At 40.1% G+C, this 22,716-nt stretch overlaps 1 protein-coding gene across 5 annotated transcripts in view; it reads right to left on the bottom strand.

Annotated features, from left to right (window-relative positions):
- Window positions 1-22,716, bottom strand: part of DGKI (diacylglycerol kinase iota) — a 107,773-nt gene that overhangs the window by 2,312 nt on the left and 82,745 nt on the right. For all 5 annotated transcript variants that reach the window (XM_027897208.1, XM_027897210.1, XM_027897209.1 and 2 more), the window contains 3 exons: window positions 10,134-10,171; window positions 8,459-8,579; window positions 965-1,001 (listed from right to left, as the gene is read on the bottom strand). In XM_027897208.1, the coding sequence (XP_027753009.1) occupies window positions 965-1,001; window positions 8,459-8,579; window positions 10,134-10,171 (196 nt within the window). The remainder of the gene's footprint in view (window positions 1-964; window positions 1,002-8,458; window positions 8,580-10,133; window positions 10,172-22,716) is intronic.

Raw genomic sequence — 22,716 nt, 5'->3', positions numbered from 1 at the left:
ACCCTACAAGGAATCTGCTCCTGCTGCAGGAGAACTAGAATCAGAATGGGATACTATCTGATTTCCCCTTGAGGATCAAAAGACAAATTCATACTGCCAGTTACAGCTTGAATCTTCCCTTTTCAAGAGTTAGCAGCAGAGGGACCTTTATAAAGGGAAGACCTTGTAGCCATGTTCACTAACACTTTGTTTCAGTGGTTGTGCTAAGCTACGGGCTGAAAAGAACCAGGCAGTCCATCCAGACACCATCACCTCTGGACTTCACCATGCACCTTGTGCAGAAGGTTTTCTCTGCTAGTAGAGGAGGGCACTGTGGGATGAGGAATGGCAGGCTTAATACCTATGAGAAAGATGGTTTTTGCTTCCCATATGTTCCACATATTTTCTGGGATTATTCCTGATTTCCTTACATACTTTTGTGAAACTTCAGTTATACAACAAGATTTAGAGCAGTTGGGAACTGGGGTAAAGTAATATTTTTTGTTAGTTTTGGATTCAGGGGGTTGTTTTATATAAGAACAGAGGTGACTGATGTTTTAACTACTTCATGGAAACCTTCAACTGCACAGGGTGTAGCCACTTGGGAGACCTAAGGCAGACCACCCTGGATGAATCAAGAAGGGACTGAAGAAAAGGTGTAGAACAAAAAAATTAATTTCCTGACTTCTGGAATTTGCTCTTCAGGTTGTTCCCCTAGTAGCTGGATGCCAGAAACCTCAAAATACAATGCGGGACTTCAGTTCCTCTAGAGAGTTTAAGGAAGCATGGGAAGCAATAGTGAGGAAGTCCTTTATGAAGACCAAGAAACATTTATTTTAGACCAGGAAGCCACTTATGATCTGGTTGATGTTTGGGTTTAGGGGGACTTCTGTCTTCTTGTTTGTTTTTGAAGAGCCATTTTACAAGCCAAGAGGTCTGCTAGTCTAACACACATAACGAGAAGGGCAAAGTAGGTTGTACTTACGTTTCACTGTCTGTCATGTCCAGTAATTCAGATGGACCTGCAAGAAACAGTCAGATATGTCATATAGCATTTGTCTGCATGACTAGAAGAGTATGTCTACCAGGAGAAGATTCCCAGCACAAATACATAAAAGCAGCCAATTGAAAGCTCAACTTGAGCAAGTATGTCAAACTTTGATGTACTACTACTTGCTCGTGAGAGCCCTTGCACTAGCAAAATTCTAAATGCACAGCCACTGCTGGACTGTCATCACCAGGGAGTATCAGCCCCTAAATTATACTGGGAATGAATATTCATGGGGTTTATTTTCTCACTCTTCACCTTGCTCAATTAAGTGGTTCACATAAGTACAGTGCATTGAAAATGCTGATTTTTGGAACCCTGATATATTGCAAGTTAAAATCTATTGTTACTACTAGAGGGAAAATGTCATTAGGAAGTTGAAATTAGCCAAATTCCATCCTGAATGACATCCTTGTGCTACTCCATTTAATAGCATTATACAAAATGTAGATCAGGGTGGAATATTCCCAGCAGTCTTTATATTGATATGCAAATCCTGAACTCAACTGGTTAGCAATGATCAGGAAAGTAAGATTAAGAAAAACGAAAAGATTTTTTTAAGTGGGAAAAAAAAATGCATTTATGTTAATGTTCTTTTGTTCTTGATATTCACTGTAGGCAGATATTTATAGCAGCAAATTCCATCACTGAATTACAGTGATACAGAAAGGCTAGGATCTGGATAGCATTTGAAACAAGAAAAACTTTTCCCTTTGCAGTCTACTGTATCATTCTTCTCTCCACTGCTCTGGAGTATAGTGCCAGATGGTATGGGGCAGTTAGCAATGGGAACAGGGAAACTTTACAGGAATTTTCTTTCCTATGCAGGAATATTTCTCTTCAGCATACTCTGAAATTCAAGAGTCCTCAAGAACTTACAGCAAATCTCACCTGAAACTGAGGAATTTCACACTACTTACTTACAAAGGCCTACACACAACCTTTCACTCTGTGTGTGTGTCAAAACGCATCAGAGCAGTCGATCTTCACCTCACTGCTTTTGCAATGTACACATGCAGTATCACTGGGGGCTCCTAGAGCTGCAGGTAGCTCCTTCACTTCATCTTATGACATAATGAAAAGGGGTGGTGGCTTAGTCCCCAGTGCAAAGGGCATTGTATACCATTGCATGTATACCATGACAGTTCTCTAAGCTCATTAGCCAGTTGATTTTTAATGCAAAGCATCCTGACTCTGCCACCACACATCTCATCTCCACACTTGGTGGTTATGTGTTCACTCCTGCCTATCAAAAAGAAGAATCACTCATGACCCCTAAGCTCCCATAAGCATGAAGGGTAGAAGGGGCTAAGCAGTGCCTCTCACTGAGAGGAAAGAAAGGTAATGCCCTAGAAATTAAAAAGAATATTTAAAAAGCACATATGAAGAAATGGGCCCCTTTTCCATGCAAAAGTCATGTTCTCTCAAAAATAGAGGTAATTCCCCATTGCGTTATGCAATGACACATCCAGTGATAGGTAAGCAGGAATGGATTACAGTGTGTTAGAAAAGACACATTGCCAATATTATTTCTGTTCATGTACGGAGCAAGGAAGGTTGTGTTTCCAAGGTGGAACAGGGTGACTGGGCAGGCTGCATGGGGCATAGAGGTACTTGCCCTGAGAACAGGAAAAAGGTGTTAAAAGGTTAGGAGGAAGGATGGAGAGAAGTTAGAAGAATATGACTTGAGAAGGAGAAGAAGGGGTAGAGCGGACCTGGAGAGATAGGAAGCCAAGGGTGAAGAAAAATTAATCTGGCGCAGGAAGTAACAAGGCTGGGACAGAGGAGCTGAGTGCTGAGGACTGAGAGGGCAGCCTGTGAGTAAAGACCTGAGGAGATGACAGGTACATTCTGCCGAAGTGGAAAGGATGTTCTCCTGCATACTGTCCCAAATTAAGCATTTAATGGGAGAGCCCTGACTCCACCCAAGTCATGCATAAGGGCCAGATACTGAAGTTAATCAATTAGCTGCACAATACGATACCAAGATTCATTAATTTCATTCTCTCTGGCCTGTCTCTGAAGCTGGAATGTCCCAACTCACACACAGCCTGGGCTGTGCCCTTTACTTCTTCATTTTATTTTCACTTGTGCTTCTCTTAAACCATCTCACGCCCTCCTCCTAATTCCCTTTCCCCTCTTTTTTGGACCTCATTTTTATATGAGTCTCCCTGGCGCTGCCAACCGACCATTCCAAATCCCCCTCTGCCCCGGGACAAAAGCTGCACAGATGTGGGAAGGGCTGGCACTGGGAAAGCTAACGGCACTGTCATCCTGACCCAGCAGGGAGGCGGCTGTTTTACTCTGGGACAAGAGGCAGAGAAAGAAAAGGGGACCAAGGCGCAGAGAGAGAGAGGACAAAATAACCCAATAGAAATCCGGAAGGGAAATGCATGAGTGAGATTTCTATCAAGGAAAACAGCAGGGGGGGAAATAAAAACAAAAGATAGAAATGTGTGGAGAGGTGGAGGGAGGAAAAAAAAAGAGAGAGAGAAAGAGAAAAAGAGACTGGGGGGCTGAAGAATGGCAGGATGGGGACGGGGGATGGAGGGGGGGAGAAGTTCGCATGAAAGGAGCTGAAAAGCATGACACACCAAGGGGAAGCTCAGCTGAGATCATTCTCTTTCCTTACCATCATCCCTAGATGGTCTGTGTAGAATTATTAACCTTTTTACTTCTGTCCTTTTGCCCTCTTTCACTCCATGAAAGCTCTTTACCAGTTTCTCAGGAGGCAAAGCATCCTGAGCTGGGGATGGGAGGAGGGAAGGGAAGGAAATGCTCAAAAGAAGCTGCCCTTTCGCTGAGCTCTCTACAAAAACAAAAAAGAGAGTCTAAATGGCCATATTTTAGAGGCATTTCCGAAATATTCAGAACCACACACTCTGAAAGGCCTCTGGGCTCCCAGTATACTCCTCTCTGATGGCTGCAGTTACAGCTTCCCAAAGGAAACCCCCAGGTACTAATCCTTACCAGTTCCTTGTCCTGTCAGTCCTTCATAGAACTGGGGAAGAAGGGTATTTACTTTAAGCAGCAATTCCAGATGTTATCAGCACTTCTGGGTGTTTATCTGTCAAAACCCTCTTTGTTTAATAACTTGACTGAGGTTGTTATGTGAGGGACAACACTGGATTTGGTTTTTTACCTTTGAAGTGGAAACATTTTTAAAATAACAGTAATCTGGAAATTCAGAACTACTTCAAGCCTTTCCTCAACTTCACATTCTTCTCTTTTACCCAATGTGAAAATTAAATGTCTGTTTTTTCCTGCCAGTGTCTTTTAGCTCAGAATTCCCACTGTAACGTAGAGGATAGAGATTATAGGAGCATTCTTTCCACTCTCGCTCTGTCTTGTTGCCCTAAAATTTGGTAAACTTGCAAATTAAAATAGACTATTTTATACCTTTTGCCTTCTAAAAAAACTAACCTTTTTTCTGCTTTGGCCCCTCACAAATGACCTTAAAACACTCTGCAAATCCAGACATACTAACAAATGTCACACAAAATCACTCTCATTCAGTGTTGCTTTCTGATGACTATTCAAACTTTGTACCCAACATACATCTCTGTCATGGTAAAATCTGCTTTTCAAAAGCTTTCTTAGGAACTTCTGAATATGGTCAGGATGAAAATCTGAATTCACTGATGGCTCTTAACTCTGGACTTTTCAGTGCTAAGATTAACAAAAGTATCATCTTTTTTTACCAGAGGATGCTTTCTAATGAAGCAAGGATATTGAGGTTTGATGATATAGAAACGTTTAGGACAGGATGGTCCACATACTGACTGTTGCATCAGAAGTTCCCACCACAAACTCCTAAGGCAACTGTAAACATCTGCCCTCTCTTCTGTTTAAAATAGCCCAGATGAATTATAGAATTCTTGTTTGTCTTTTGAGTTTATAGAGAAGAGGAGAAGACAAGGACAAGACAAATGGAATTACTTGCATAATATTTATAAATTATAAATTTTTCACAACTGTCAGATAAAGGCTGCAAGCTAAGTACAAGTCGAGATGGTGATTTAGGAAGCCCCTTTTCTAATGGAACTTCTTAAGCCTTCCTCAGTTCTGTTTGTGCTAAGCAAGTAAACAGTTAACTCTTCTCTAATGTGTATGCATTAGGATGTGATGCAGTTGCTGACTGCAGCAAAAAGCAGCTGTGGTTCTGACACCTACTGAGTTTGGCCCTCAGTTTCTAGCTAAGTATTTCTTAGCTCAGCTACAGATGAGTCTTTAAGGCTGACCCTCCTACTAAAAGACAAATACTCCTGTTTTAGGAAGGCAATCTTGAACAACTGATAGGTCTGCAGATCTGCCCTTCCTGCACAGAAAATAGAGTGAAATTTTTTTGCTAGGGCAACAGCCAACACAACTCTTCCTGTAGCAATAAGCAGCTGTTGTCCTGACACCTACTACATTAGTGCTTCAGCTGCTATTCCAGGCTTGTGCTAGTCCACTGCTAAGTATTTGGCAATACTGCACAGCAGTCTCCTTGTGTGACTCATCTCTGCTATTTCTAATTTAAGATAGGCTATTTTCCTCCCTTAACATCTGAAATCATTCTGATCATGATCACAGAATAACCTTTCATATAATGCACCCTCCATGTTTTCAGAAAGCCATCTCCACAAAGGACAGCCTCAGCATCACTACACCATTTTTCCTCATCCATAATACTAGTTCTATGGGTCCCACTCCTGATTCACATTTGATTCACTGCACAATTTTCAAACTGAGCAGTTAAAATTCCTGATGCAGGGAGTTTTGTCTTGTATTTTGCTGTTGGTTTTTTAGAGATATTCAGAAGATTTTTTTTTTCCCCTGTGTGGTTAATAACAGGTTTTCTGTGCTGTGTGCTTGAGGGTGTTTTACAGCGCAATTCCTACTAACATTAACTGTCTCCAGCCGTGTATGGGAAGCAGACAAACTACAGAGGAAGTGCAGCTGGGCAGAGGCAATTGCCAGAACAGGAGTAAGGCTTATTTTTATGAAGGGTGGATATTGGCAGAAATGAGAAGCTAGATACGGGGGAAGCCTCAGATATGAGTAGTGTTGGATCAGGTCATACACAGTAATTAACGTTGAGAAGATGCCAGATGCCAGAGAATGTAAAGAAAACAAGGACATTATGATGATGATGATTCAGCAAAAGAGCTCATTTGTGACTGAGAAGTGCCCAGGGTAGAAATGAATTTCATTAATTGCTTGGTGGGAGAAGAGAGGAGGCCTCTATTAGAGCATTGTCCCATGCACCCTCTGATCCTCGGAGAATGTTAAACAAACAATGCATTTGGAGAAGCCCAGAGGACATATGTCTGGAAAGCTGGAAAAGCTTCCTGCCATCCTTGGGGATAAAAAGGGGAGAGAAGAACTGAGCTGACATTTACTCAACCTTCTGATTTGTCTTTGACCAACAGTCCGTAATCCCTCACATTTCTCTGTTTACTTCAAAAATTCCCATGGATTCCCTGCTTAAATCCTCACCAGTTTAAATTATCTCATTTTAAACCTTCCCCAAAAGAACAGTAACTGAGTCAGACTTTGACTAAGTTAAGGAATATGTGTCTAAGAAAAATCCAGGGGGGTATCTATGACAGGGAACTGGCACAGGTCACGTGCAGGGTTAAAAGGAGACCAGGGGCAGTAAGAAAATAAGGCAAAATTATGCCTGCCTACAGAATTCAGTGGCATATATATGCACTGTGACTAATGAGATAATCCAGAGCAGTTAAATAGGAGGTAGAATTAGCACTGTAAGGCCTCTTAGAACTGGTGAGAAAAATAGCCGTTATTTGGATACAAGGCCAACTGCATTGAGCTATCCATATGTAGGTATCTACATGTAAAACAGTAAAAGAGCAATTCAGCCCCCTCAGTCAGATATTTGGGGCACAGTTCAGATGCTTACACAGATATTTTGTGCCAGTAGATATACCTATGGGCAAGCCTTGTGATGCATGGAATAACAGGGATGCCTGCTTGGGCTTTGGCTGCCAGTCCAGGTTGGTCCTCCTCTAGGCCTTGTGTGACATCTTGTAGACCCAAGTAAATGCCCTGGATATCCAAATGGATAGTCAAATGATATTAGATGTTTATGTTTATCTAAATGAATAAGGTGCACAGGTCACCTGAATCACTTGCTGGGCTACAATGACTACCTCGACCAGGATCTCCCTTGAGTTAGTCATGCAAAAAGTCTGCTGCTAATAAGGATGCCCTCCTCACTTCCATCTGCCACTGAAAGAGGACACGTCTCCTCTTGTACCTCTGTCATACAAGAGGAAATGAACTAAGTCACAGATTGCTGTTGACAGTATGGGAACTTAGACCTACAGACTACCTGACACCTCCATGTTAACACCTAATTTAGGAGGCCAACTGGAACAGATGGATTGTTACTTTTTCCTTTCTTATAAGCTGTGTTTTTTTCTTCTCTCTCAACAATTTCTGCAATAGCCTTGGAGCATTAGCTAACACTTATTCCATTTGCCAGAGGCAGTCTCTGTGTTCAGTGCTAACACTGCTGCTGGAACAACGTAGCTGATTTTGTCATTCAGAAGCCAAAATAGCCATTGATATTTTGAAGTGGAGTCAGAGAGTAGTTACAAGAATGTTTAAATAACTAGAAAACTTTTCTTACAGTGCAGGAGGCTGATAACTGTGACTTTAGCTTTACATGCAGAGCAGTGTCTGTACTACTGTAGAACTCTCCAACAATAAGAGAACAAGATTACTGTAGTTCAACAGGCAGAAACTCCTAAATGTGACTGCCTCAGACACAAACATATTGCTGCATAGCCTGTGTAAAGATGCCTGCAATCCCTGCTACTGGCAAAGATAAGAAGAGCCAAAAGGAAAAAAGGGCAATGGCATGATCACAGCCTATAAATATGAAATGGAGATCATAAATTTTTGCTATTAGATCATCTTGAATCTAACAGAGACGTAATACTGTAAGGTTGCAATGAAAGCTAAGTGAATTCAATCTAGAAATAAGTAAACAGATTCCTGATCAGTGTGTTACTAAATATTGAAATAATAGCAATAATTGTATGGGGTCTCCAGCCCTGTAAATGTTTTAATAGAGATTAGATGCTTTCTACACATATGCTTTAATTGAAAAACAGTTCAGAGGATTGCTATGGCAGAGGTTCTAACTAGAGCATCACACTGCTTCTTCACAGCCCCCCAAATGATGCAGCTGTGAAAACACCATCCTCCTCAAAAGCCATTCTAATTTTTGTTTTCACACTTTATCTGGAGCCATTACTGCCATTGCTGTCACATTCCCAGCCTCCTGCTCACACACGCTGGACATTTTGCTGAGGGAGACTACAGATAAGTGAGGGCACTTTCAACTGCACGGTATGGTTTTACCTGAGTGACACTTGGCTTAAATACAAGCTCTCTGTGGATTTGACTACTGTGACTCACCATGTTCCAGGATGTATTTCACAATCTCTCCATTCCCAGTCTTGGCAGCATGGTGCAACAAGGAGCAGTGATCAGGTCCTTGGATTAACAAATTGGCTCCTTTTTTACAGCATTCTATGAACTGGGAAGAAAGGAAAGAAAAAAAAAGAGAGAGAGAGGAAAAAAAACACACAGAAGGATAAGTTGGGAGGAACAGGAAAACAAATGCAGGTAAATTTCTTTACCAGTTTTCATAGGAGGTCAGTACAAAAAATGGACTAAAATAAAATATTAATTTTAAGCCAGCTTTTAAGTTCCAATGTAAAACAACTGAAACTAGAAGTATTGACAATTATATGAGTTAAGAAGAATAGTGTATGTTCCCTAAAACTTGAGACACTGCTACTCTACTGTTGATGAATTATCGCTCGCTATCAGTGCTTGCAAACATATGGTGAAACTGTTGGGATATTTTAAAATGTATGTACTTGATAGAAAATCCTGGCTTCTCTACTGAAAATTCCAATTTTTCCTCAGCAGAGGGGCCAAACATTTTCTGACTAAATCAGAAAACTCCAACTCAAAATTCCAGAGGGAGGTGAGGTAACTATCCCAGATCTCTATTCGCAGTCTCTGCCCAGTGTTTGAAGCTGGCAGAGGGGGAAGCACTATATGGGGTAAGAATGAGAGAGAAATAGAGGGAAAAAGCCAGGTCCCAGGAATGCTGCAGACTTTGGGAAGGAATGGAATGTGGGATTTGTAGTGCAAATCACTGCAGAAAAGTGAGAAAACTGCAGCAGTGAGGCATTAATTATGATGCTGGACATCCAAAGAAGGGCAAGAAGTTTCCCTGTCAAAGCCAACTTATGCAAAAACTTTTCAAGAAGTGGAAAGGAGGCAATATTTTTATGACTGCTGGTTGAAGGACTGCTCTCTCGGTGCTGCAGCCACAAGGGCTGAGGCAGTGGTATAGAAGGGGCACATGCAGGTAAAAAGTTGGCCTAACAGCGCTGTCATTTTTATAAATAGCTCCTAGCTAGCTTCTCACAGATAAAATGGCAATCATTAATCATAGTCCTCATCCAAATTCGAGGGCATTTTTTCAAATCCTGACTTGGCTACCGAAACACGCAGCTTGATTAGCTGTCTGACATGGGACCACAGTCTTAGCGGAAAAAAAACATTTTTGAGTACTTTTTCCTCCCAAACTAACTATACAGAGACATTAAGTATTTTGAGACATTCATCAGATGATAAAACAACCAGCTGAGGTTTGTTCTATCTGGTCTGCTGGTTGCCTAGGTAGACATTAAATGATCTATCAACTCAGGGGGCTTGGCCACCAACCTCACTGGTGTAAAATATCCCCTGCTAGGTAAGGCTGTGTCAGAACTACCCTGCTGTTCAACATAGTAATTTCCCTGTTAGTAACTGGCACAGTGCTTCATGCAGTGGCTATGAATCCTGAGCTGAAAGGTGCTGTCTAACACCAGATTCTATTCACTCAAAGTTCACACCTCACCTGACTGATGTGTTCCCCTAGTATTCAGGGTTTCCTGGAAAGGTTGTAAAATGGCACTTGCCAGCAGTCCCTATAGCAGTCTATTTATATTTTGAGCAGAGGTGTGATAAAATTTACAATATATCAGACCAGCAAAAACTGTGAATAAGTGGACACTCAGTGCTCTGTACTTACCTTCAGTAGATCACCAGATATTGCAGCCTGTAAAAGTGCTGCAAAGACAAATAGAAAACTAATGTCAGGCAGAAAGCATTATGCATACAGCCTCACAGCTGAGAACACAGCTCATAGTATATGCACTTTGAGACTGACACCTCAGTCTGCTTGCATTCTCCTGTACTACCAAACCAATGTAAAACCTGCACTAACACTTATTGGAAAGGCAGAAGACTACCCATGTTACATGAAAGCTGTATGGACATCAAGCCAGCATTTCCAATGCTGTCCTGAAATTGCATGCTTCTATCTAAATTTTTCCCTTGAGACACTTCTGCTCTTTTCAACAGCGTCCACAGAGCTGTCCAAGTTTCTGGTACCTGAGCCAGCACTGAAGATATCAATGACATCCACACAGAAAACCTGAAAGAAGCTTCAGACCTCTCAAACTCTGTCATACTGGTGGTGGAATAGCCAGTCAGCCTCCAACACACTGAGAATTCCAAGTTACAGATGACTAAGTGGTAAGAGAAATTTCTTAATAATTATTTGAATTGCAAAAACATTTTGAGATGCCAGTGGGGAGCAAGTCCCCTGGGTTTGGCAGGCAAGGCCAAACACAAAGCAAGAGCCAGTCTTCACCTTTTCAGCCTTTGTATTTTAAACAGACGCAGAAGGAGAAAGAGACAAAATGGACAAAGGCTCACAACAAGGTAGGACAGAGCTGCACATAGAGCCAGGAGCTTCCTACTACCCAATTGTGTCTGCCCTGAGCCCATTAAAAGGAAGAAGAAAGGCAAAAAAGCCTGGAACTCTGTATTTCCCTGAGAGGCTGTTACAAGCCAAACACTACATAGTTATCTCCCTTTTTCCTCCTTCTCTCTATCATGATATATATTGCAAAAAACAATTATGAACAATCTTTCTGAGAAAGCAGTTACATGGTTTGCATCTTAGAAAGTGTTAAACATCTGTCTCAGTTCATGCTTTTTCAAGTATGTTCAAGCCCATCTCTATCTTTGAGTCTAGGCAGTGCAATCAAATTAAGAATTTGTTCAAGTGCCATCTTTGATAAAGATGCCAAAAGTTCACATAGGGGGAAAAAAACCCATAGTATAATTTTGCCTCTGAAAAATAACACAGAGGAAACTGCACAGTGTGAATTCCATGAGGAGCTTGTTATGCCTTCAGAAATTACAACACATCCAAGCTAAACATTACAGAAGAGGAAGGATGTTCAAAGGCATCTCAACAAAAGTGCTTTTCTTTGAAAATATGTGGGGTTATGTGGCTTTCTGGTCTCAGTAATGCCTCATGCCCTGGCCAGGTAGCAGTGGGAAAAGCAAAAACCTAGTCCAGCTAAGTTGTGACTTAGGAAAGCAGTAGCAGCAATTTTTGCAACCTCAGATTTAGGGCAGTTTTTCAATGATCATGTGTCCTACAAATCCCCCTGCACTGTGGGAATGAGGATACATAGATTTTAAGAATGGAAAAAGGTAAACAGCAGTGAGTAAGAGCTAGAAAAATACATGTACATCTTTTTTTCAGTTTTCATTTTCAGTGGTTTACATCCTGCTTCTTTCAGTCTCAGTCCAAATCAACAGCAGAGCAGAATTTAACCCTTGTGTCATTTGTTTTACTTTTTTTCCCATCAATCTCATCTCACTGCCACCTTTATTTTGTAGGCTACTGCTGCCTGGACTTTTATATATATTTTTCTCTCCTCACACATGCGAAAATCAAATTATCTGGTGACACCAGTTATTCACATTCTTCCTCACCCAGTTTTTTAAGACATGGCTTCCCTGAAGTCACTTCCTAAGAGGCATACATTTTCCTATGCAAGCCATGCTTAAGATTAGAGTTCAAAAAAGCGAGGAGAGAAATCTATGATTCTGTGAAGAGAAAAACCTGACGAGATGTGAAAAACCTTCTATGTTGAGTATGCATAACCAGAAGTTGGTCTGGTGATAAGGCTATTAGGATAAAGCAGCTCTAAAACACATTGAACATAATTAGACCAATCTTTTCCTCTCTTCCCTAAGCCTCAAATCCAGCAAAGCATTTAGGCAGGTGCTTAGCTTTGAGCTAATTACATTCTTTTCACACCAAGTCTACCTGCACTCTTAAAATTAAGTGCTTTCCTGGAGAAGAACCTATTGCATAAATGAATATATCATAGATCAACAAAACCAGCTGGCATAACAAGAGATTAGACTACAGTAAAATAATGCAGGAAGATTTAGAAGTTACTGAGCTAGAAACGAAGAAAGGTTCTTTAGAATAGGGAACATGCTTAAATAAACATACGAATATTGCTTCGCACACTAACCCTATAAATTGAAATGGGACTGCTGGGCATATGGAGGAGGAGAGTGAAGATGGCAAAAATCACCTGGTTGTTAAAGAGGTGATGAAGCAAGCAAGCAGATGGCACTGACAAGAGAGAGCAGACTGAGAAATTGGAGAAAAATGCTGTTAACATGCAACGCCAAGCTAGCTTAAAATTAAAAACATTAAAGCGGTAATTGTTTTATTCTTTCTAAGCAAACCACACCACTGGTTTAATAAATAAAATTAATTATGCCATTGTTTTATCATATGTAAAATACCTTCAAATCCTGAAGTTATCTCAAAAATTGCTTGATTTAATAAATAATTTAATTAAGTCATTATTTTCTCAACTTCTCCTGAAACAATCATTGGTCATGACTAATAAAAATGTTTTATTACCTTTTATATTTATTTAGCAAGCAGATTTATTGTTGATGAAAGGTGACTGAAGTGCTCCGGAAACTCTCAGTCGGCACTGGTGCTGAACTCCCCAGGCTGCCTTCCCAGGAAATCTCAGCCCTCTCTACTGGTACAGCCCCTACTCTATCACCGACTTCTATGCTAAAATTGCCAGCAAATGTGTCAATCACTGCCAAGGTTGATGGATCTTGACAGAAACAGTTACCTGCTAGGATATGGACTGCCAGAAATGCAGGCGATCTATGTAACAGCAGCTTCCAGTTTCCACTGGGTGAATTTTGAAATTGAGATTCTAACTACCCCTGTGGGCCAACTTACAAAAGAATCCTCATTAAAAAAAAACCAACCGACCAACCAAAAAAAAAAATTCATTAAAAAAAAAACAACCAAACAAAAAACCAAACCCACTGAACACAAATGAAAACCAAAACACCATAAAAACACTGACCTCAAAACAAACCCCCTCACACACACACTTGACTTGTAAATTAAATATTGAACAGACACAAGTGGATAATGCACTAACAGAAAAAAAAGCCTTGTCAAAAAGGCTGCTAATTGAATTCTGGTAATGCTGCAAGCTAGTGCAGCTCGAGTCACAGGATAAACAACTCCCAGTACACTCACATATGCTGAAAACAACACTGTTCCTATGGCATGTGCCACTCATCTAACTTCTATGTGTCCACTGGAAACAGGTATTTTCATTTCATACTCTAAAAATATATGTTAATGTCACTGAGTGACAACAAACATCTTTGTTTCCCAGACATAAAATTAACTTATGAAATATCAATTGCTCTCTGGTTCTGCTTATGAAGCCAGCATCACTAAAACAGTGCTTCAAAATCAGTCATTAAACACTAGGAAACAAATAACAAAGGAGCGAGGTATTTGTACCCAGCAACTCCAGAGGCTGCAAGATGTCTAAGAGGTCTCATAGGGCTGCTTGGATACTCAGAAGAGAAAAATACCTCTCCATAGAAAATAACACGGTGTCTGCTGCAATAGTTCATGTTATGCATCTCCCTCCACAGACTACAGAATCTCTAGAGAAAATGACCTCCAACTTGTCTAAATTAAGAGTCAAACTACAACTGAGGGGATCCTTCGGAATGGCATGATTCCGGGGGACATGTCTGATCACCTCCAAGAAGGATAACAGAACAAGAGGAAAATAAGAAGTCCCCCTTTTAAGGGTTTCCTTTCCAAGATATGATACTCCTGCCACCAGGCAATGCTCTTGGTCTCAGAAATTTTGTGAGTTCTTTGCATACAACACAGGTGCAGCATGAGAATGACTCATAAATGTAAGGGCTAACAAAGACAGACCTATGACTGTAACACATTCAGACAATACAGTAGGAGGGGCAGAAGTCACCACCTCCACCTCACTTGCTTCAAAAGCCATGAAAATTCTCAGAAGCACCACAAGTAAGGAAAACCTCAATCTTCCCCTTCCTATCTGCCCTGTAGAAAAACCTTCTCCTCATCCCAAGGCTGCTGATCAGCTTAACACCAAGGACAGAAGCCAGGCTCATCACCAGGTTACTATTACATCAGAACTCTGCTGCTAAAACACTTTCAGAAAAAGCATGAAGAAAAAAACTCTTATAAGCCCTTGTAAGTAACATCTCAGGATCTCAAGTTTCTTTGCTTAAAATAGGTTGATATGGAAGATATTTACCAAGTTAGTTAAATAATTATTAGTGAGTCAGTAAAAGTTGGTCTGCACTGGAAAGAATCTCAAAGAACAGGACAGTTCAACAGTCTGACACCATCAGCAGTACAGGGGTAATGTGCCTTTTCAATGACTAAAAGTTATTCATAAACCATAAATATCTTCCAGATTTCATTAGTCAGATTGCACACCTGATCTGACCCTTTCAGAGCCATATTTGAATGCACTACTGCTGTACCAAGCCATATAGAATGATAATAAAAAAGTGAATAAATTGAAGTCTAAAAATTGTGACTGGAGGGAGTAGAATTACATAAATCTATGTTATAAAGTATAAGTATCACACAAAAGAGTTGTCACATCCATGGCTGATTAAAATGCAGCCTATTATGGATCTATGAATGAAATGCAGTGTGGGAGCAAAGTATTATTTGCAATAATACATCTTACCATGACTGAAAAAATACCAGGCTAACAGTGCCTCTAATCAGAGTATGATAATGTTTAAGCACGTGAAAAATTATGGCAGAATTCAACTACCATAGCTCAACACTGATTGGAGGGATCTTGGGAAACCTGACCCAGTGGGTGGCATCCCTGCCATGGCAGGGGAGTTGGAACTCGGTGATCTTTACAGTCCCTTTCAACCCAAACCATTCCGCGATTCTCTCATCTCAAAGAGAATTAGGGCTAATAAAATATTTAGCTCTTTCTAAAGACACAGATAAGAAAGTTGATAATCTGAAGTAATTAGTATCACAGAGAAACCTCATTTAACAGGCAGTGCCTGCACCTGTCCAGCCTGAAACACAGCTAATGCACTGATTCAGCATTTGGAATTGATATGCCATCAGCATTTCAGTGCTGGATCTTTCTTACTGGTTAGAGGCAGCTAATAAAAAATACAAGAGCTTCAGAGTTTGAGTCGCAGTGTTCACCACTGCTCAGAGGAACTCTTAAGGAATACATAATAAAATACTGCCTTGCTCAAACCTTGTTGAGCTGATAAAGAAGAAGAAAATATAGGAGATGACATCATCAGATTTTTTTAGAGTTATTAAACTTAACTTGGCCTATTATTAGCTTCCAAAACATTTCCAATTCTTTATTGCTGTTTTAGACCTTGTGAAATTCAAGGAGTCAGAAATTTAAAGTAATTACTGTTTTACACATTTAGAAGTTAAAAGCTGACCCTAGAAGAATGTTTTTTACACAGCTGGAGTCTTCTCAGCTTATAAAGATCAGCATTACAGAAATTATAAGAAAAGAAGCCCTCTTTTTTTATTTTTCACTAGTTTTACAGAAATCAATAATTTCTATTTCAATCACACAAAAAGCTGTGCTCTCAAATGAGTGGAGTCTATACAGAGTATCATTCAGAAATATATTTTTTTTCTCTGTAAACAACAATTTGCTTGTAATAGCTTTATGACAAACTGACAGTAACATAACTTATGCAGAATTGTACAGAAATGACTTTTCTATTCTAGCCATGATCTTCAACCTCAACCTGCAGTTGAAAAGGAGTGGGGGGGTATCATGGGAAATTGGTCTGTGGGCTACTTCCCTTCTGAGAGGACTATGACAAGCAAGCACCTAAGATACAGAACAGCACATTCACTTGATTTTTCTGAAGGGTCTCCCAGTCCCATAGAACAATTTTAGGGATCCACAAGGAAGAAAAGTTGCAAATCACTGCATTTTGCACTTGAGCTTTTAAAAACACTTTACCTCTTTTCAGTACTTAATCTGCTTTTAAAGTTACAGAAAGAAAAAAAGTGCACGCCAAACTGTCTACACAACTGAGAAATTAAATTACAAAATTAATAACATTTTGTTGGAATGACTGAGCTCAGTGGTCTTTGATCTACAGACAATCTCAAGTCTCACCAAAGCTGATGATGCTTAAATATTTTGCTTTGAAGATAAGCTGAGTGAAAGGAGCAATTAAATGTTTCTTCATGTACTTTATGCACCTGCAAGTAGTGGAAGTAACTACTTAAGTCCATGAAAAAAATTAAACATAAATTAAATCTTGTAGGTTGAGAGGTCTAAATGCTGGCAAAAAACCAAACCAAATCAAACCAAAAAAAAACCAAACAAACAAAAAAAACCAAAACAAAACAAAACAAAAACAATTTAAAGCTACTCGCCCTTGACCTATTACAGCAGGCCCTGCTAGAATGTCTGTCCCCCCTCTAAGTATTGTAAGGCTGCCATAAGGTCTCCCCAGAGCCTTTGCTCTTCTTCAGGTTGAACAGAATGTCCGTTTTCATGAGAAGATCCTGCAAATACAGCCCATGTACTGCTGAGGAATCTGACAGGAGAATATTTTCATGCAGTTCTTAATCTTTGGCACTGAGCAATCAAAATGAAACATCTTCAGCAAAAAAAGAGGGCAAACAGAGCAGGAGAATCAGTCTCAGGTTTTGGTGCTCAAGAAAGAGGCTGCACTGTACCCACATAAGGAGCATTTTGATGAGGACCTTGATTGCCTGTAAGCCCAGAAAGGCCTCAGCTTATAAATATAATTACAACTTCTAAAGAAACAAAAGTCTCTTGCTTGCCATTTTTGAAACTCTAGTCATATATGTCATATCTATCTAATCTAAAGTTAGCTGTGAGAAAGAATCTGGTGGTCTACATCTGAAACAACTGTCTGACATGGGAATGGGAAAATGTTCCTGGACTTGTTAGAAGAGTTCTATCTCAGCCCAACGACTGCATAAGAATCATGATGAAAGTATGACGACAAAAAATAAATGCAGTTTAGAAGCTTCATGCCTAAAACATAGTATCTCTTGCGCTGAGTAAAGCAAAGACTCATTGATTTTTTTTTTTTCCAAAATGTATCTGTTTGCTGCCATTGCCTATTGTCCTAAAGAAACAAGTGGTAAACATGATTCCTCCATGGGTTTTCAGATGTGCAAAAGGCTTGGTCTTCTAACAGAATCTGAGGGCAATGGCACCAGTCCAGGTAACTCAAAATAACTTTTGCTGTCAGGCCCTATTTCCATGAAAGACAACAAAATAAAGAGCCTGAGAGCTCAAAATGCTTCCCGAGAGACAAAAAAAAACACGACAGTGCAGTAACCTGCTGCTGCCAAAAGCTCAAAAGCACATCAGCTGAGCATCAGCTGAACACAGATGTCTGATGACTGTTCAGCAAGAGGAATATTATGAAGGCCTTCACACAGTATCTTGAACTAATTTATCTGTACACAAAAATGTGTGCATAAGCACACATTCTCCTGTGGTCTGAGAGACACTTTTGAAGTCCGCTGGTCCTCTGAATAAGTCATGACCCAGTAATGTCTATTTCTAGGATTGCACGAAGTGGTAGAAATCCCTTTTAAGTATTTGTGGGTTGTCCTTTACTTACAAAAGCACTGCATCCCTTGCAGATTCAAAGAGCACTGACACACCTGTTTGCCTAACTTGAGAATAAGGCAAAAATTTTAACATACAAAAAAAATCACCCATAACTTAGATGATTATAGATACAGATTATGAACCTTTACATTTTAAGAATTTTAAATTCAAAAAAGAGCACCAAACCACTGTTTAGAGAGGAGGAGGGAGGAAAACAAATAATCACACATGCTTGCTGAAGGAAAAGAAAGGCTAAATTCTCACTTACACAGAAGTCCCTTCATACAACTCTGGAAGGATAAAAAGGCTTTCAAAGCAGATGTAAATTACACCCAAGCTGCCTTTAAGGCCCCATTTTCACTCAGACTAGTTTAAAGCTACTTTGATGCCAATTAGAGTCCAACCTGAATTGTTTATGTGGCATTGGTGTAGAGCTGAGAATGCAGTTGATAGTTAGGAGTGGAAGCATTCAGACCCTAATGTTGAACTTTTTCTGCAAGAACATTTAACTCAGATTTACAAAAGGAAACGATGATAGAGAAAAAGTACTTCCTTTGTAAACAGTTCAGAACCCCAAAGAACAGTTGCAGATAAACTAAGTACCATCTGGCACACATCGTCACTTTTTTTTCTTTCCTTTTCTCTTCCACCCATTTAAGCCAAGACAAGAACAATTAATGTCATTTTCAGGAGTGATGCGGTAGAAGAAAATGTCTCTGATGAAGTGAGAACACAAGGCAGGAAGACTTTGGCTGACTAATGCAGCCAGTTTATCGGTGGAGTGGTACTACTTTGGCAGAAAGAGAATTCTAGGTAAAATAATTAAGCAATGGTTTATTTTTAATTTAAAAATAAAAAGGACAGCCAAAAAAAAAAAAAAAAAGAAAAGAACATTTTAGGTCATGCTGTTCCTCCTTCTTCCCTGACTTGGTGGAGCATTACCATCACATGCACTCTTAGCACACTCCTTCAGGCTTTTGCCACTGCAACACTGGCTGCAGTTCCGTTGCCTGCTGATATCCAAAAAACTCTTCCTAAAGTTAGGGCTGCACAGTAAGACTAAATCATCTGAAAGTCAGATCAAGAATATTTTTTCTAGCCACTGTCTTCAGTGATTGCTACTCTTATATGACCATGAGCAACCTCTGGCAGAAGCAAAAAACAGGAGCAAAGTAGGTTGCACAGCTTCTGCTTGAAAACAGGTGCTTTGATTCAGACAACACATCCCTTACTCCTACTTTCTCCAGAGGGGAAAAGGATAATGGCAGTGGCCATCTGGAAAGAAATGTTTCTCTGTTTTCATCTATTACTCATTCAGATGCCCACATCTGCCAGGTGTCTCCCTCCCAGCTGCCTACTGATCCTTCAGGCTACTTGGATATATGAGGAAAGGTGGGGTGTAGGCACCTTTTAAATGTTTTGTCCAGACAGGACCTGCCTCAGCCCTAGAGTTGTGTTTTCACAGAATACTTCCTCTTGCTATGGATACCTTGGGTCTGCATCAATACCAGCCTCTGCTGAGAAGCAAATGAACAAACCCAGATCAGATCCCTAAGTATATCATTGGCTCAGCTGGCCACAGACATACTTTCAAAGCACTGTCCAGGAGGGCTTTCTTCCCAAAGTGGCTAATTAATCAAAAGGAATACCTGCAGTGCAGTACACCCCACTGTACTGTCTTTGAATTGTTCAGAGGAAGCATTCCAACACATCTTAATTTGTTGCTAGGTAAACAGCTGCATCACCCATGGAGCTTCTCTGCTCTCTCTTTTGAAGGTACCTGGTGCTCAAAATAGCAAATAACTTTTATTTTTATTTTTTCAATTCTACCAGTACTGAGATATTTGGGTTCATTCATAGCACCCTGCTCATCATTTTATTTTATTGTGGCAGAATGTTTCAAAACCCTTGAGAACATCCCTTTGCAGACTATGACTAGCAACACTAGCGAACAGTGGCTCCATAAAGAAGAAAGGAGGTTAAGACACTGAAGCTTGTGTTCCCACAGGCCACCAGGAGCAACAGGAGTGTTATCCATTCTTGTGCTGTTTTCTGAGGCTCCTGCAACCATCTTCCTTCTTGCACAGGTTCAGACTTCCTCTCTTAATGGAACAGACAGCACTGGAGCAAATGCCACAGTGCAGAGGACATTCTGCCTTCAAGGCAGGAGCAGACATTGCAGAGAAAAGCATTTTCCTGTATGGGATGGAGCTGCCACTGTCTTCCATTCACACACTTGATCCCTCTCTTCCTTATAATTCATATAGCAGCTCTCTCCATCCAGAGGGACATCTAGAGACAGAATTAAACGTCTCACCTCAAACTTCCAGTCTGAACGTGGGCCAAGCATTGGCTGTGGAAATTTTTTTCTAATAAGGGCTAATTTGGATGTCACCATCATAAACTCACTTCACTTCTAATGCACTCCTGGTTCTACACAAATTCCTTTTAAGTGTAGGATATCCAGGCTGGATATTAAGTATCAGCATGGAGCCACTACCTGTGAGATTCTGAAAGACCTCTGAGTGTCGCTATCTGTCTTTTCAAGCAGAAAACCTATCCCTTACCTTAATCTCTTAAATAATATTATTATTTTGTAATAACAAACTGTCTCCAAAATTTCTCCATTGAATATGTTCACCTCTTGTCTTAATTTCTCACTTGTACCCTCTCCTCATGAATTTTGAATCTATTGCACCAGAAAAAAAAAAACACAAACCCTGAGTTTAATCACAGAAATTTTGCTGATGCATTAAAAAAAAAAAAATTAAAAAGCATGTCTGCTGAAAGCAAACAAGGCAAAAAGCCCAGTTTCATGGGTTTATAGAGAGATGAGAAAGAGAGCAGTGATATAAATATTTGAAACCTCTTGTCTCCAGATCAGAATGCAACTCAGATACATAAGGATTAAACTCTGGTTGACTGCTACTTCAGGTGCATTAGTATAGCTACTTAAAACTGAGTAATTCCATCAAAGGCAAGGTTCTTCTGTTTGAAGTTAGACAAACAGGTATTGAGCAGCATCAGCTCCAAGTCACCATTAGATGAATAGCATGCCAACGTCCCTGCACCATTAATAGCAACACTCAAGAGCTTGCTGGTATTTTTTTTCAGAATACTTGAAATGGAAATGGCACTCATTGTACTCTTTTTAAGACCATTTCCCTCAATCGCTTATATCATGATGAAGAAGAGCCAACTCAATCACACAGGGTAAAGAATAGTAGAGATAAGGTAGATTTGGCCAGATAAAGTCAGGCCGAAGATAATGTGAAATATATTGCTATTTAATACATTAGCACTGGAAAATTTGTAGGCAGATTTCTACAGAGGAGCAGGCAGGGCACGGTCTAGTGTACATGCAGTATAAAGTGCAGCACTGAAAGGTGCTGGATGAAGGAAGAATTTGGTAAACCCTCGACAATTCACTTAACAATAATCAGACAACAACTGTGTACTAGCCAGGCAATGCACTAGAAGTCTGGATTTCCCTCCCAGTACCATACCTGCTCTAGAAACAATGGATGAAATAACCTCCAACAGTTTCAGACCTTCTGAGCATATGGCCAGGATTTTTATAGAGTGAAAATACAGCAGGTGGTACCATTAACTAACAGATTACTTGCCTGGCCCTCCCTCATGGCATCCACCAGGTCTTCTGTGACCCTGACACTTGCCCATTGTTGAGTCTTAGCTAATCCCAACACCCAAAGAAGACCACTGTATTCCAAGGCTGCAGGGCATGTAACTGCACCAGGGCCTATGAGACTGAACAAGTAGCTCCTCCATGTCATTCTTCAGAGTCATCCCTCCAATTCCCTGTCTAAACTACTCTGGGATTTACTTCACTTGTATCGTTTTGTCAATCAGTCAAAGAATTTGAAAGTTAAGGACTTTGTCTGCTCCTTTAGTGTTTCATTTGTTTGGCTGGGATTTTCTTTAATTAAAAAAAAAAAAAAAAAAAAAAAAAAAAAAAAAAAAAGGAAATAAGATTTCACTCTTTACTTATCTATTTCCTAACTACCTGTACCAAGGAACAAAGACACAAAACTTTTAAAATCTCTAAGAGGTTTGGGGCTTTTTTTTCTTTTAAAGTTTAGCATTTTCTAGCAGTACTATTTCCCTTTCTGTGCCAATTAAAATGGCTCTGCTTTGTAACTGATAAGGATGCCTTTAACACATGCCCACAACAAGGAGCATTGTGTGCTGTTACAGTTGTTCAATAGATGCCCAGTCTCAGACAGATGGTGCTTTATCCTCACCCACTTTTTAAGACAGCATAATGCATTGTCCCGTCAGGGATTAATGGAAGTGCCACTCACATTAGATGCTAATTCTGGTAGCAAGTCTGTTAGTACACTACAGATGCTACAGCTACTATTTGCAACTAGTGCTTGAAGTAGGCAGTCCACACTGGAGGTGATTGAGGACGTTCAGAAACCAAAGTGAGGAGCACAGTGTAAGAATCTGTTCAGAATGCAACATCAAGGTCAGTGGGAAAGAGACATTTAAAAAAGAAAGACAAAGATGATGGAAGAAAGAAAGAAAAACACAGAGAAATAGTAGAAGAAAAAAAGAGGACTGAATATTAAAGTAGACAAAATAAAGATCAGGAACCAAATGGAAGGTTAGAACTAAAGATCCAACACAACAGAGAAAGTGCCTTTTCTCAGTAATGATCAACCTCACATCATCAAAAGATCAGCACTAGAATGGTGTCCCATAGTAGGGAGAGGAGGTGTAACACAGGACATAGAGTGATACCAGTGAAGGTACATTATTCTATAGTTGGAT

Source organism: Empidonax traillii, unplaced genomic scaffold, assembly GCF_003031625.1.
Source record: "Empidonax traillii isolate 1590-97213 ecotype Southwest subspecies unplaced genomic scaffold, ASM303162v1 scaffold533:size792476, whole genome shotgun sequence".
Lineage (NCBI taxonomy): Eukaryota > Metazoa > Chordata > Aves > Passeriformes > Tyrannidae > Empidonax > Empidonax traillii.
Note: the sequence above shows the minus strand (reverse complement) of the source record. Positions and strands in the feature narration are given on the sequence as shown.